The 15464-nt window shown below is 40.7% G+C and overlaps 1 protein-coding gene across 1 annotated transcript in view; it reads right to left on the bottom strand.

Moving 5' to 3' along the window:
* Window positions 1-97: 97 nt before the first annotated feature.
* ELP4 (elongator acetyltransferase complex subunit 4) overlaps window positions 98-15464 on the bottom strand; it is a gene marked incomplete at its 5' end in the record, with an annotated part of 152889 nt that continues 137522 nt past the window's right edge. Inside the window, one exon of the mRNA XM_082485048.1 lies at window positions 98-595. Coding sequence (XP_082341174.1) covers window positions 450-595 — 146 coding nt within the window. The 3' untranslated portion in view covers window positions 98-449. The remainder of the gene's footprint in view (window positions 596-15464) is intronic.

Raw genomic sequence — 15464 nt, 5'->3', positions numbered from 1 at the left:
ATAACACGTGACGACGAATTGCTTAGTTTCATTCCTTTATTTCAATAAACAGTCCAACTTAACTTATTATTCATACAAAATATGAAATGTAAGTATATAAAAATTCCATTGGGAAAAATATCCCTTTATTTTTATAAAAAAACAACTAGAAATGAAAGGGCAAGAGTAATTTTCATATTTTAAGGAAAGGAACAAAACACTGTATGTTTCCAATCGAGCTGAACAATGGCAAGACCCAACACAACAGAAGCTTTAACAAAAAAGCAAAATTCAACCAAGCCCAATATTAGTACAAAGAAACCAGAACAAAAAAAAAAAAAAAAAAAAAAAGAAGGCACCATATGATAACATGTATTTTTAAAGACTGCTGGGTCAAATCATTAAGAAAAATATTTATATAAGTCATTAACACTCATAATTAGAGTGTCATATAAATCTGAGTGAAACTGCTAAGTAGAAATCACTAGAAGTCCAGGTGCTTCTTGCCGATGGCCATAGCACCACATCCTGAGCTCAGCAGTTTGGCGGATTCTGCCAGATCCTGTTTGCTTGTGCGGCTCACTGTGTCTGACAAGTCTGGAGGCAAATGCAGTTGCTGTGGCAGGAGATTTTCAGGAGGGAGAGAGACGGGGAGAGAGAGAGGGAAGAAAGCGAGAGAGGAAAAAACAGGGAGGGGGAGAAAGAAAAAAAGAATAATTGCAGTAGAATTTATTTTCCATAGCATATTTCAAAACGCAGTCTTCTTCCTGGCTGATCAACGTTTACTCACACAAATAAAACACTTCCCAGACACTTTTAGGCTGACCTGGAAACAGTTTTGTACGTTTTCGGTATACTGGATTCTGGAAATGGGAATAGATTTTTCCTCATGAAAATTTTCTAAACAAACCCCAGATCTGCTCAAGGTATTTCATTGTTAGCTGTGGGCACTTTTCCTTCAAAAACAAATGGGTTGCCTGTACGTTAACCCCTACAACATTCCTTTGATTTCTACAGCATTACACTAGTAATAAATAGCACAGTTTGATTTCAAACATGCATACTTTGTGGCAGAATCTGAAAATAAATGATGTGACGGTCCAGAGATGGAGAGGGCTCACCCTGGTCGCAGCATTATTCTGCTAGAGCGTTTCTCCTTCAGATTCTACTGCCATTTTTTAATAAAACCAAGCAGTGATAGCGGTTGCATTTGTATAAGACAATCACATATGCTAATCAAACCTTGCCACCCCTTGTGAGTTGTAGGAACATTGCATCCATTTTACAGATGAGGAAACTGAGACACAGGTTACACGGTTGTCCACAAGCGCACAGTCCTTGCATAATAAACCTTATTTTTAAGTATGACAAAAATATTTCAACTCTCCCTCTGAGGATCTTACACACCGGAGATATATAAAAGACAAGACATTACCATTTAGCTTGTGTAAAGTAAGGTGAAAATTAACGTAAGACCGAGACTTTACTTGGTTAATTACTGGCTCGCTTTTGGACACAGTGAGGTACTGAAAACCGGTCAGATGAGACTGTTGAGCAGCTTCTACCCAGTGCAATAATTTATGAAACCGGTATCATGAAAGGAGCATATTTCTTGAAAGATTTAGTAGGCAAAGGCTAAACTGCGTGGCTCTTCTTTTAAAATGCACGCGCTTCTGAAGGGAACAGGATAACAACAGTAATGGCTGCAAAACCCTATTAGGAGGCTGTGTGGAGTACCCTTATTCTCTGCTTTTGCTACGTTTTCGCTTTTATCACAACACGTAAATACAGCTGCCTTTTATTCAATACTCGTAGGATAAGAATTCAATTCAAAAGCATAAGAAATATCTGTATTTACAGCAAGCAGGCTGACTGTTCAATTCGTTGCTGGCTTTGAGATTGTGCAATTAGGCATAACTTGAGAGGTGCTCCAACGTGCTTCCCACCACCAGCCACTCCTGGCGGTGGGCAGCGCAGGGAGAAGAACGTGTGCTGGGTTGTTGTCTTCTCCAGAGGAAGGAAATGCATGAAGTAACGCATGTGGATCAGAAAAGCCTGTGCCCAGAGGGAGATGACATACCTCAGGGCTGAAATAGGAGAAATGCGTGTATTTATTTGTAACGCTTTGCCTATGAAACACAATTTATGTATCACCCCCCCCCCCCCCATTTAGTAACTATGCAGCTCTCACATTTCACTGTATTAAAATCAGTGCTGTGGTACAGTATTCTTCACTTACAGATCTTCCCTTATTCCTAAGAAGGTTAAGCACGGCTGTGGCTGTGAACTGTGGTCCACGAGGCCTCATTTCTACATCACCACAATACAAACTAGGGCACGTGCCCATCTTGTTTGTCTGCTGGGAAAATCATTTGGTAGGAAAGAGCCGACGTACAACCTGGATTGTATGAGGGGGGCTGTAACCACTGGAAAACAAAGGATGAGGAAAAGCCACAAAGTGCAGATCTTTCAGTCACATTTTCTGTCCAAAAAAGTGTAGAGTACTCTGCTAGCAAGGTACAGGGTATCTGGTACGTGGGAGGTGGAGAGACAAGTGAACTAATCCAACCTTCTCCCACTCCCTGTTAGCATCATCCAGGGAGCGGGAGAGGCGGCTTCCTCTAGGGGAGAGGTAGGACCGCTGTCTTCCTCCTGCCATTACTGACCTCTTTGCCAAGTCTGCCAGACGGATTCAGAGCACGGTGGTGAAGAGCGAACAGAATCGAGACCCAGCAAACTCATCTTATGCAGGAACTAACCAATATCACAGGTGGGGAGCAACTGGAAACCCTGCCACGCTGGCCTGGACTTAAAAGTGTGGTCAAAAGGAAAAAAAAAAAAATCTTTGATATTTATACAGCCTCTTAGTCAAGGCTGTGTTTGTTTGCTAATGTGTATCATAAACAGAAAATAGAAGAATATAAATTAGCAAAGACTCAGATAGAAAAAGTAAAAATTAAAGATCCTCAGATCGGATGGCGGGACCGAATTAGGCTTGTACAGATGTATTTGTTATGACACAGTGCTTTATTATACACACATATACTCTTCTTCCCCATCTTACCCAGTGAAGAGGATGCACACTGCTCATTTAGTGACTGGCTATTCAGTATTTTGTTTTCTTGTCACTGTTTACTCTGAACTTTTCTGACGTATTTATTGTACACTATTCAAACCTTGTTCTGCAGAGAGAATGGCTTTTCAATAGCACATGTCAGTATATAGCACTTGAATGCTTCACAAATACCCACTGTGTTATTTTCCCAATATTCTCTTGAGAAAAGGCAGCAAAGTTACCTCCGCTTTAGGGACAGGGAATTGAGGCACATAAACCACATAGGGAAAGGTATCTACTAATTTCAGAAACACAATCTGAGGCATTTAGGGCTTGCTTTTCCAGAATGTTTAGCATTGTACAGCGTTTCACATGATCAAATGCGAACTTCATCTGCAGCTGTGAGTGCTTAGTATTTCTTCGAGAACCCCAAGTCAGGCACTCAGAAAGCGAGACACAAAATAGGAGCACAGAAATAAAAATGCTGGGCTGAAGCGACATGATCACACAGAAGCTTAGTGGTACAGGCAGAGACACATCGTACCTTTCACGACATCCTTCAATCGTCTTAATTACGAGACCATCCCTCCTGCAATCCTTGCCCTCTCTACAGTCCCAATTTTCAAACATTACAACAAATTGCTGGTTCTCCAGGAAGCATATTTCACTGCATGTGCCACATTCATCCTCAGATCAGACGTATTCTGAACAATAACTAACACTACGGTCCTCTGAAAACAACTGAATATTATCCTGCCATTAAGATCTGAATCATAGTGCACACACACACACTACCTCTGAACAAAGCCCGAATAGGCATTTCAAAATATCATTCCTTATATTTTCTGTACGCAGCTTAAATACATAAACAGGGCCGCAAATGTTAATCCTATTAAATATTTTAACACCATTAAAAAATATCCTGAATTGTAAACCACAGGCAAATTGGACATTCATTGCATGGCATTATACAGACATCCACAGGTTAAATAACAGGCCTTTATTTTTGGCACCAATAGGGACATTGCGGTCACTTGAACTAAGGCAGTAAGTGATAGCATGAATAGGCTGTGATCCTTTTTGAACGCCAGCATTACAGAGCCATCAGACATTTTCACAGATATTTGCTGACCACAGAGAAACAATCATCACATTTAAAGTCCCAGTTTAGGACAAAATGTTTTCTGGTGGACAGCCTTCTCTGCTATTTCTGAGGCTGTGACCTCCATCCCTTTCAATCTCTTTTTCTCTTATCGGTCTGATAAGAATCAGGTTCATTTTGCTCACGTGAGCAATCCCAGTCCTTGGCACCCAGGCCTCCCACTCTGCAACTGGTTCTTCAAGACAAGAATGCCCCATCTCCGGCTATTGCACTCCCCAGCCTCTGCCCCAGCCAGTCTCAGCTTTCCGCTTCCAAGCTCTTCATTCCCGCTCCTCCCAGTCCTGGGCTTCTCTTGCCTGTTTCTGCCCATATTCCATCCCCTCCTCCCTTTCCTAATGCCTAGGTCCAAATTCAGCGCCAGGCCACCCTTCTTTGCCTCAGCCCCTTGTCTTCCTCATCCTCTGTTTTGCCCTCCTCCTCTTCCCACCTCTTGTTCCCGATCTGTCCATCCTTCTCCCGCTGGCACTGCTTTTCGCCCCCCTTTCCCCCCTCCTCTGCCCCAGTGCCCCCTGCCCAGAGCGCGGCACAGGCACCGGCTCACCTCCCGGTCCCAAAACATCCAGGGAAAAAGGTGAAGCTGAATATGCAGCGCTGAGTGTGCCTGGGCCAAACAGGTGGATTTTCACAGGACAGCAAGAACGCATCCCTGGCATAAATGCGAGACATAAAATTGCATATTTTCACTTGTTCTTTTCAAAAATTGAAGGTTTTTCACTAAAACATTCCAGTGTGTGAATAAACTCAGAACTTCCTACAGCAAGCTGGCAGGGCAAATTTTAAGGCAAAATGGTCATAGTCTGGCAAAAGTAAACATGCAAGTGAAAATAGGATCTTATAATCCCCCTCCTTGCGATAATTTCTTAAAGCCTGTATCAAAGAAAGGTAAAGTTTGTCAGTGTAAAAACTAGGGAATGCTGGAGTAAACTTCCTTTGTGCAAAGTTAATTGTGTATCTGCATTATTATAGCGTGGTTAATTACATGATCACACACTATTTTCACCCATGCAGGCTGTCAGAAAGGTTTAATCTTAGGATCTTTAGAGTCAGACTCTAAGCTTCATTCGCTCCATGAAGAAATACCTGGCTATGGAAGAAGGCTGTTACTGTACGAGGCATGGCTGGGGAAGGGGCACGATGGCAGTGCTGGTGCTTCCCGCCTGCTCCGTTTCGGGCAGGTCCCGAAGGCTTTGCGGTGATAGGAACAATTACACTGAACCCAGCTAAGCACACAGCTTTAGGGCATGCATTACGAAAGGAAAACAGTTCAGACAAAACTTATTACATACTTTGCCCCTGCTCCTCCCTTTGCCTGAAGAGAACTTCTAATTACTTTATTTGTTCTCAAGGTGTGTGTGTGGGGGAAGTAGAAGCGGAAGATAAGAATATGTAAAGCGAGAGGCCAGAAGGGACACCCAGCCATCAGTCAGTCCAGTCCCGGCACTGAGGACCAAATACAGCACTGTTGGTTTTCTCGCACCGGTCTGCCTTGTAAGGCTGGGATGTAAAGACCAAAGTCATGGTTATTCTAGGAACTTCCAGTGGGCTGGTACATTTGGTTGGGGTGTAACTTATTTTTTTAAACCAACAAAATCCCTACTAGACAAAAATACTAGCAAGTGCTTTTGCCAGTGGATCTTATTGTATCAAGGGGATTGTTTTAGAGATTTATTATAAAAGACAGGTTTTCCAATGTAAGACTTTTTCTCTTCTGTATTAAGAGGATTGACCGGCAGTTTTCCTAACAAACCTCTCCTGATGTTGATTACACCTCGGTTACAAAATGCACAGGAACAGTACGCAGGCTTTAACCATCTATAAAAGGGCTTGAAAATACAGTAAAAATCATATACCTGAACCTAAGTAACCAAGGACAGGTTGAAAAAAAGAGATAATGTTAGAGAACTGATTACTATTCAACTATTCACATAAGCTACACATATTCTTCTGAGGGATCTATTGGCACTGCATTGTGGAGGCAATGGGTAAAATCCAGTGTTACACCTACACGGTATAAACAACAATCAGTTCATAAAAGTACTTTTCAGAGTTGAGGAAATGTGTGTCTGCACAGATTGTTTTCACACTGGCTAAAATACTCAGAAATAACTGAGGTGGGAGACACTCAAGATACAGCAAAATTTTGTAAAATTAATTGAGGGTTACTAAAATCACATATTCTGAAAAATGCTTTACGCAATAAAAAGTATAAAAATGTTTAGCAACAATATGATAAGCAGATACACATATATTGGCAAAAGTCTAAACCCAAAGTAATTCTTCTTATTAACTCCAAAACCATTATGATATTTTGGTAGCTATTGTAAGTGTAATATTGTAGCAAACAAATACATAATAACACGAGTGATGCAAAATCATTGAATCTCATTAAAAAAAAGAGAGGAGGTAGTTTGTTCTTAATTTGATATGTATTAAAGTAATTCTGTTTAAGTTAACCTTGTGATTCTCCTAACAGTTACAGGAAGCTTTAACAACTGAGCCTAAACTTCCCAAAATTAAACTTAAAAAAAAAAAATCTTTACAATTCCATTTATTCGAATCTTTGACCAAAAAAACGGCTTATTAGTCTACTATGGCTGCAGCCCTGCCTCGGGGCAGGGAGATGGGTTAATGACCTTTCTAGATCCCTTCTAGTTCCATTTGCTACAACTCCATGAAGACTGAAGTCACCAAAGCCGAAGGGATTTGGTTTAGGGGGAAGAGGGGGGTGGGGAGAAGAATTTTAGGAATGCTGGGAAAATGAAAGATGCAGACTCCTAGATGGGGAGCTCTATATCCTACTTATTTCTCTTTGAAGCAGAACTCTCACCATTCCATAAAGCCCACACAAGAGAGAACAGGAACAGTCTGTGGTATAGAGGCTGAGTTCCTCTTACTGTTTGCGACGCTCATGAGGCACCCCTTGTATTATGTTTTCCCTTTTATGTCTTTGTATTCTTACCTCATTTATAACTGCCAGTAATTACTTCTATTAACACAGTATCTAGGAAAAGACTTCAGCATTTTTGTATCACGAACAAGGTGGGTTTCAAGGAGAAATCTGGAGGAGGTTAGCAACGTAACTTTATAAAAGCTCTCTTAAAGAACTCTGTTTCTTGCTTGAAAATGATCTAACTGTCAAGTGATTGTCACCATTACCTGATTGGAAATAGATTTCTTGATTATGAATAAGATCTCACAGGCGGGCTGGGGCAAGGATGCGGAGGCCTTTGGAAATGAGACCAAGGAATTTACATCTCAAGTAAAGAGGGAGCCAGCGGAGGGATGCCAAATTACTCCACAGCCACTGAGCTGTCTCTTTATCTTGGCAGGGAAGAAGACTGTCCTGAACAGGAGGCTTTAGCTGTCCGTGCTCACAGCCAGCTGTGATGCGGTGCAGCTGGGCACCCCCAAACTGGGCTGCTGGGACAGAAAGAGCTCTGCAAGAAGGAGGTGGCAAAGCTCTGCCCTGTGCTCTGCTCAGGTCCTGGCTGTTTTCCTGCACCACCGCTGTGCCAGGGCTGACCACGGAGCTTGCTGCTCCAGGCGTGATCCTCACCTGCTGCCCCGACTTCTCAGCTTGAGAGTGGACTTGCCTCATAACTGTGGATTTGTCTGGCAGTCACCAGGACTGGTGGTTGACCCTGGTTACCTTCACTGAACCTGTTCTCCTCTTCTTATTTAGGCAGTGGGGGAAGGATTTAATAGTGGTGGCTGAGCCCGTCAGGGACATTGGGTATACCTTCAATGCACTCATTCTCTGCAGTGCCCTGAGCCACAGCTTCAAGGCCATTGCAATACGAAGTGAAAGAGGTCCCGAATAAACAGGGTTACTTGATGTCCACACAGGTCACGTCTTGCCTTTCTAACCGAGGTAGCTGCCAAATGGTTTAAAACTCCTTAAGAGAGACATGTTTCAGGAGCATCTTAGTCCTGTCAGTCAATGATTTTACTGCTTTCTTAACAGGTCATCATCAACTAACATCAACTAACCAGAAACTAATTGGTCTTCTTGGCAAAACCAAATCACTACATTTGGGCTTAATATAAACACAAAGATGTGCAGGTATGAAACTAAGTTTCTTCTAGAGACAAGAGTTTGTTCAAACATTTGACATGGAGGTGACTATAAGTTTTGGCCTTTTCCCTTGCCAGGTTTGCCAATTGAGAGACACTAGGTATGTGTATTACGAGGAAATGATTTATATTTTATATGACACGTAGTCTACTGAAGTGACATATCACTTATATTGACATAACTTTGTAATGACTCACATGTAAACCTGACAATACCACTATGAAAAGATATAACATTCTTATTAATGCCACAAAATCTAAAACTACTTCTGAGTTGATGTAAGTTCACTTCTCAAGGGCGAAACAGTAAGCCCTTTACCACTGCAGACATTGTAAGCTCTCACAGCAAGGACTAGAAAAGTCACGCCAACCAGCATAGAACCTTGTCAGGCAGAAATCATATGAGAGTCCTGAAATTTGGTTATGACTACTGTCTCACAATCTGTGTTTATCTTATGGAGAGAATGGTGCCAAACTATCCTCCCGTAACTCCATTTAGGTCCTAAGTGAACTATTTTTAAACCCACTAACTCTGAATCTCTTCCATTCCTGTTCACATTACAGTTTTCTCAGTATTTTAACAAATTCAGGAGACAAGTTGGTAACTATTTTTCTGTATAATGGACATGAACGCAGTTTCTTCTTGTTCTGCTATACTGACAGATGCTACATTACCATTTTTAAATCACAGCAATGGATACATTTTCTAAACTGGTTATAAAGACAAAAGACTTGACTTTTAAAAAGAACATTCCAAAATTTTCTCTACTTTTCAGGTAACTGTGATTGACTTAAAACTAATCACAACTGTATCAACCCATGTTAAAATAAGCACATCTACCATACGCATTTCCTATTTCTTTTTTTTAAGTTGAAGCATGATCTGAGCCGTCAAAACTAATTATTGTTAACATCAGGTGTTGAGGGAAGGCTTCCACTAAGAATAGCTGATAAATATACTTCTACCTACATATCCCTGTCTGTCTGCTAAGGGACACATTGCTAATATGAAAATAATTTTTTATATATAGCTAATACTACTTAAAATACTTGAACACAATTATAAAACTCTTATTTTCCATCATTTACAGAGTGTAAAATAAAACTAGGATAATTCTCGCTTTCACCTCATTTGCAGGACAGTGATGTTTTGCTGTAGGTTCCCAACACTACAAAGAGATTATTAAAATAGTGACTCTAAAGACACCCGGCAAAATTAAGAACCATTAATAAACCCACTTCCTCTTGCGACACATTTTGTAAAAGCTGTTTTACATTTCAGAATGCTGAATCTTAGTATGTGCCTCTTCAGTGCAGCTTTCCCGTGCATCTGCGTTACAGAAGTAATATGATATTATCCAGGAGAATTCAATTCAAACTGTGCTGATTCGTTGGGATGTGCCGCATGGTACTGTTTCTGTTCTCTGACCAGAAAACTATGCAAAGTACTTAAAAGCTGAATTCCTGAGACTGAATTTAAAACTCAGTTTACTTAAACACTGGCTGTTGCAAAGAAAAAATCTTTCAGAGATCATTCGTACCAATGGAATTCTATTCTATGCACGTTTGTGTAAAATGAATCCCTAGGGGATTTCAGATGGCTGAAGAAGTTCCAGTAACGCGTGAGCCGAGACAGGTGGGTTATTTTGCATGCAGCATTAGTCGCTACTTTTTAGCAATAGGAAAGGAAACAACAGACAATTCTCTGAACAAACTCTTTCATTCCAAAGAAAAACTCCAAGATGTGTTAAAGATGATTTGCTACATGTGAAGGCACACAGTAGAAAGATAGAAGTATCAGGAAGATTTATCTTCTCTGACGCTTGAGAATGCCGAAGTTTGGCACCATGGAGGGCTCTAAATCACACGTACAAGTAACAGACCCACTTCAGGTTATAACTGGAGTCTCTGCATAATGAAGCAGCTCCCCATGTAATAAAGGGGGCTGGATTAATCAGTGACAGTTAGAGACTATCCAGGGACTACAGCTGTTCAACTGCTCGTCTGATCCAAAATTCAGAGAAATACATGGTAATCTTCCAACCAGAACTGTACCAAATATTTACACAGCATACTACTGTAATACTCACTGATCCAGCTCTTATCAAGCACGTACTGAAAGACCGTCTCTGTCCTGAAGAGTTTACAGTCTGAATACACAAAGTGGGTAAAAAGGAAGTAGTGAAAGATAAAATATCCAGGAAGAATGAAAAATGTCATGATGTATAAGTACTGTATTAATACCACTAATGGCAAAGCTTTTTTTCCCTTCTAACTCAAAAAACATTCTATGATAAAGAGCACCCTGCATAGAGAGGCAAGTGGAAGAGACTAGGGAAGAAATTAAGTGACAAAGAGCTGAAGAGATGACGGAGTGAAGAAAGGGAAAGATGGAAGGCAGGAGGAGATAGATTATCTAGGTGTGTTATAGTTGAGATTGGACTACATTGTCTAAAAGCTGAAGGGAAATTCTGTTCTAAATTCAAACAGCAGTTCATGAGTCTGATGGTATGATCTATGTCCAAAGCAAGCGGACTAACATTTCTCTTGTAGGTCTTTTCTTTTTGCTGAATTTCTCCTCCCTGGGCTTACGTAAGCGGAGTGTGGGACCCGTGATGCAAGTCTGAGTAATTCCAGGGCTCTCAGGATAGTCTGGACGGATGCTAATGTTAATGTCACATTCTCTTCCCTGACGGATTCATTCAACCTTAATGCAGCTGTCTACAAGTCAGCCATTCAGTCTAACCTGGCTATATTATATACTCGGGATGAGATGAATCATCCGTGCAAGTGCTTGCCCATCTCTGCTGATTATTCAGGAAACCCGGATGACTAGCTTAAACTAAATACTTAACTTGGAGTGTAAAAGGTCAAGGAGAGGAATTCAGTCCTACAACTGTATGAAGCTTCTCACTGAGTCAGTGCCTCCACTGTATCTCCTCTTTCTTTGAATGACATTGCAACACGCCACAAAGTACGGATTTCGTATCAAACCACAGATGGCTCACTGGAAACGTTCCAGAGTTGCTGGCGATGCCCGCGCTGCTCTACAACAACTTGGGTCTCTCTACCGGGAAGCTTGAGAAGTGTTGAAGACACTGTGTGTACAAACAAGAGCTATGTAAGTGAGGAGGAGGGAGAAACAGCAGAGACAGAAGCATCTGTTCTAGGAGGTCCAACATATTGCAATGTGACTGTCACCCTCTAAAATTTCAGCTAATATGGAAAACTAGCCAAATATTTGAGTTCGCATCCAAAGCTATCTGCTAGAGTTCACTATCAAGCTTCTGTCTTAGTTTAAATATTTTGTTAAATTTCAGAAAACTCGTTAATACACCCATTTAAAACCCACCATTTAATCTCAGGGTGTGCAACAACACACATAACTGATAAAATGTATTCTGCCTCTTGGTAAAATTGTCCAGATAGATTTCTACCCTTCACAGAAAGGTTATGCTCCAAGAGAGGTAACTGGCACTGGCAAGCCTCCATTACAAGGGCATTTCAATGCCTGATTTGCCAACTCAAAAAAGAGAGACAAAAGAAATGCAAACAGACTTCTGAACAGTTCTGCCAGCTATTGCTGAAGTACACATTGCCTATAAGCTTCCATCGATTTCAAGTATCTAGTCTCTATAGATCCCATGAAATTCAGAGTTTAATGAAGTGCTTTATGAAGAAGAACAGGAGAGAACAGGAGCTGCTCTGAGAATGTGGACCGGCCCAGCTGTGGGCTGCCCCACTGCTGCCTCGGTGGTTTTTTTAGATTTTGTATACGTTGACAATGCTGATTTCCTCCTATACATCAGTTGCAGAAGTTGTGTGTACAAACACAAGCACAATATGTAAGGATACACGCAAATGCACACGGGTTACCGATAGTGGCCAACGTGTCCACCTACAGGAACTCGCCAAGGCACGCAGGACTGCTCCAGAAAGCACCGAGACCCCGGGGAGCGGTATTGTTTTACATTCGCCTACACAACGCAAACCACCCATACAATATGTCCCCCAACGCCTCTGTTTCAAGAGACCAGTGTCACAGGTTTGGCAAGTTGCTGGTGATGAAGAAGGAGCGCGCAGGGGGGCAAAATGTAAATGCTAGCTGGGGGGGGCGTGGGGGGATTGTTTGATACTGGGAGTAGCCCTATGCTTAGCCGTCTATTTACTTTTTTAGGTCAGCTCGAATTAGAAAATTTCCATTGCTAGGCAGCCCAGCGCATCTGTGAAGCATTTCTGGGCGTTCAGACCTGAAGCACGCGCTGCCCAAAGGGAAGATTCATTACCCCGGCGGCTTACCCGGCCCCCCGGTCCCTCCCCCAGGCGGCACACGGGCTTCGGCAACGGGAAAGCGCCTTAACTTCCTGCAGAAACATATTACATGACCAGAACACAACAATTAGCACATTTGTAAAGCTTCAGGGATAGGAACAATTTAATAGCTTTTTGAAGCAGACTAATTTTGTGGAGCTTTTAATCTTTTTTTTTTCTTATTTTGCTTTTCATGCATGGACAAGTTCTTCTTTGCTACAGGTATTTTCTGAGTCTGCCTGGCAGGATTATTACGCGTAGAGAAACACAAATTATTCAATCACTTTAAAACAGTGCTGGAGAAATGAAAAAGTGCTATGTAAGTGCAAACTGTTATTACTAATCTCTGTTTTAAAAGCAAGTATCATTCAGATAGATAAATGTATTGCTGGTTTACAAAATTTTGCACATTTACAAACAAGGCTGCTCTGCAGCTGACCAGTTTATGTTTGCAGCTTTTCACAAGCTAGAAACTTCAGCTCTGCAATGGTAAATGCCACTGTCAGATGCTCCGCGGTAAGGCAAAAACCGGGCCAGAAAAGAAACAAAAAATACATTTCTGCTATCATTGTCTTCTCACCCCCAAAACTGGCACTGATATAGGAAGCATGTTCAGTTCCCGCAACTCCCAGGCGAGGATGTAGACATCATATAATTAATATTTTAATATCTCTTATTTTCAGTACTAATCCCCCATGGCTCATGAGGGCTACAGTTTAAAACTCCAGCTAACAAAGCCTTTTGTAGTATTACTACCAAATAATCTTAAGACTTCAGAAATGACTGAAGTGTAATTTAATATCCGTAATATCGGATCAACCTGTTTTGGTTTGAAAACACACTGTGGCATATTCTTACTCAGTGAGTGACATTGCGTATACAAAAAAATATAAAAATGGCATTGGTGATCAAGTGGTCGTGTTGACTACCCTTTGGCAAACCCGTGCTTTAAAGGAAGTTTAAGCAAGGAATAAGAAGTTTCTGGGGAAAGGTTAAAAGACAGGTCACGCTAATTCCTTTTTAAATTACTCTAAGAGAGTAGGACTCAGTGTAAACTGAAACAAATATATTAAATATGAATGACAGAAACCAGTATCACATTAAATGCGAGACTTCTGTGAGTAAGTAAGATTAAAATAAACATTACTATTTATCTTGAAGTTGGGGGGGGGAGGACTGAACACTTGAGCAGATTCCTACAGCAAAAATGTGTTTTGTACAGAAACTATATGTCAAATTATAGTTATTTGCTTCACAGCTGTTTCTAGCAGTTATTTAGTTTTGTACTTTTCATGTGTCGGTATTTTTTTCATTTCAATTCTTTATTCCCTACTACAAGTAAGTCTCTTCAGAGCAATAAGATCTTTAAAATCCCTTTAGTGTTTAGAAATGTCAACAATTCAGTAGACTATACTTGATGAATAGGCCAGATAGAAAAACCTGCCTCAAGTTTTTATCTCAAGAGAAGTAAGGTGCTTTGAAGAGCACTTGATTTGAGATTTAGAAGCCTGCTGCTATTCAGCCAGACACTCTTGAGAGCTGTTAAGTCCTGACCCATAGCACGAAAACAGGTTGGAGGGAGGGAAGAAATATCGGTAAGAAATAATTTTGGACTCCCTGTATAATTATTTCTTCTAAATACCACTTAAACATTTCTTCCTATAAATAAGTAAAAAACTCTCTTACACCAGGCAACCTTATCAGACGATCTGATTTGAATATTTTGAATGTAGCTGGAACTTGCCAGGGGGAACAGCCACAGCACTGGAAAAAGATGAGGCTCCAACGGAAAAAAAAATATCTAAATGTTTTTTTCCATTTGAATAGATGCCACTGGCATATTAAAGCTTCGAATTTTTGACAAGAACATAGAAAACAAAGAAGTTTTCACTTCAAAATATGCAGTGGAAGAACATGAAATGGTTTGGTTTGCTATAATTATGAAAAATATTTTTTTCATCTTTCACTGTTGCTTCCACAGTCTACAACCAATCTCAATACCAGACTACAATGAGCTCATTCAACATCATAAAGCAATCAGTTTAAGATATGTGCACACCAATAATAATATCAGATAAAAAGTAAGCCAAACTGTAAGTGAATCCGTTTACATGAATACCTATTCTTAACTTTATTGTGCTTGCGCATGTGTTCTCTCACTCCACGGTACTTCAACTTGATAACTGGTTCCTTGAACAAGAACTTAGTTAATAACCTAACAGCAACTGGCCACGTTATTTGGGCAAATGTCTCATCAGTGCCTTCTGCCCTACTTTCTGCATCTCTGAGTTTCATAGAGATATAAATGAAAAGGCAAAACTAGGTCATTCCTGGGCTGAACAAAAGAATTTCTGTAGTAGTATAAATTACTGACCTTTCTAATAAGCCTGTCTTTCCCAGCAAACCAGGTAATCCAATCGAACTCAACTAAATAATGGTGTCCTCCAATAACTGACAATAACTGTAATACATAACCAGTGAATCGAGGAGAAACATTTCTACGGCTTTTCTTAAGCTGTTACACTTAAGAAACACTCTATTTCCTACATTAGAATAAATTATGGGGGTTGTATTTGATTATTAGTTGGCATACAGCCATTCCTGTTTACGGTAGCTATTTTGTACTGATCGACAAACATCTCTATACCTGAGACTATCTGCTATCCTGCATGGTCCTTTTTACCTGAGAGCATTCACCTATTAAATCATCATCTTTATAAGCCCACTGAACGTCTTAGATTCAGCTATCTTTGTAACAGAATGATAAGGATGATAAGACTTTTGGAAATGAAATATATGCTATGACATACAAACATAGGAACAATACAGCTGGTGGTTTTCACGGCCACAAGAATCACAAGACATAAAGTAGGGAATAGCCTC

The sequence above is a fragment of the Vanellus vanellus genome, assembly GCF_965231255.1.
Source record: "Vanellus vanellus genome assembly, chromosome: 6".
NCBI classification, from domain to species: Eukaryota; Metazoa; Chordata; class Aves; order Charadriiformes; family Charadriidae; genus Vanellus; species Vanellus vanellus.
This window is presented reverse-complemented; position numbering and strand designations above follow the sequence as displayed.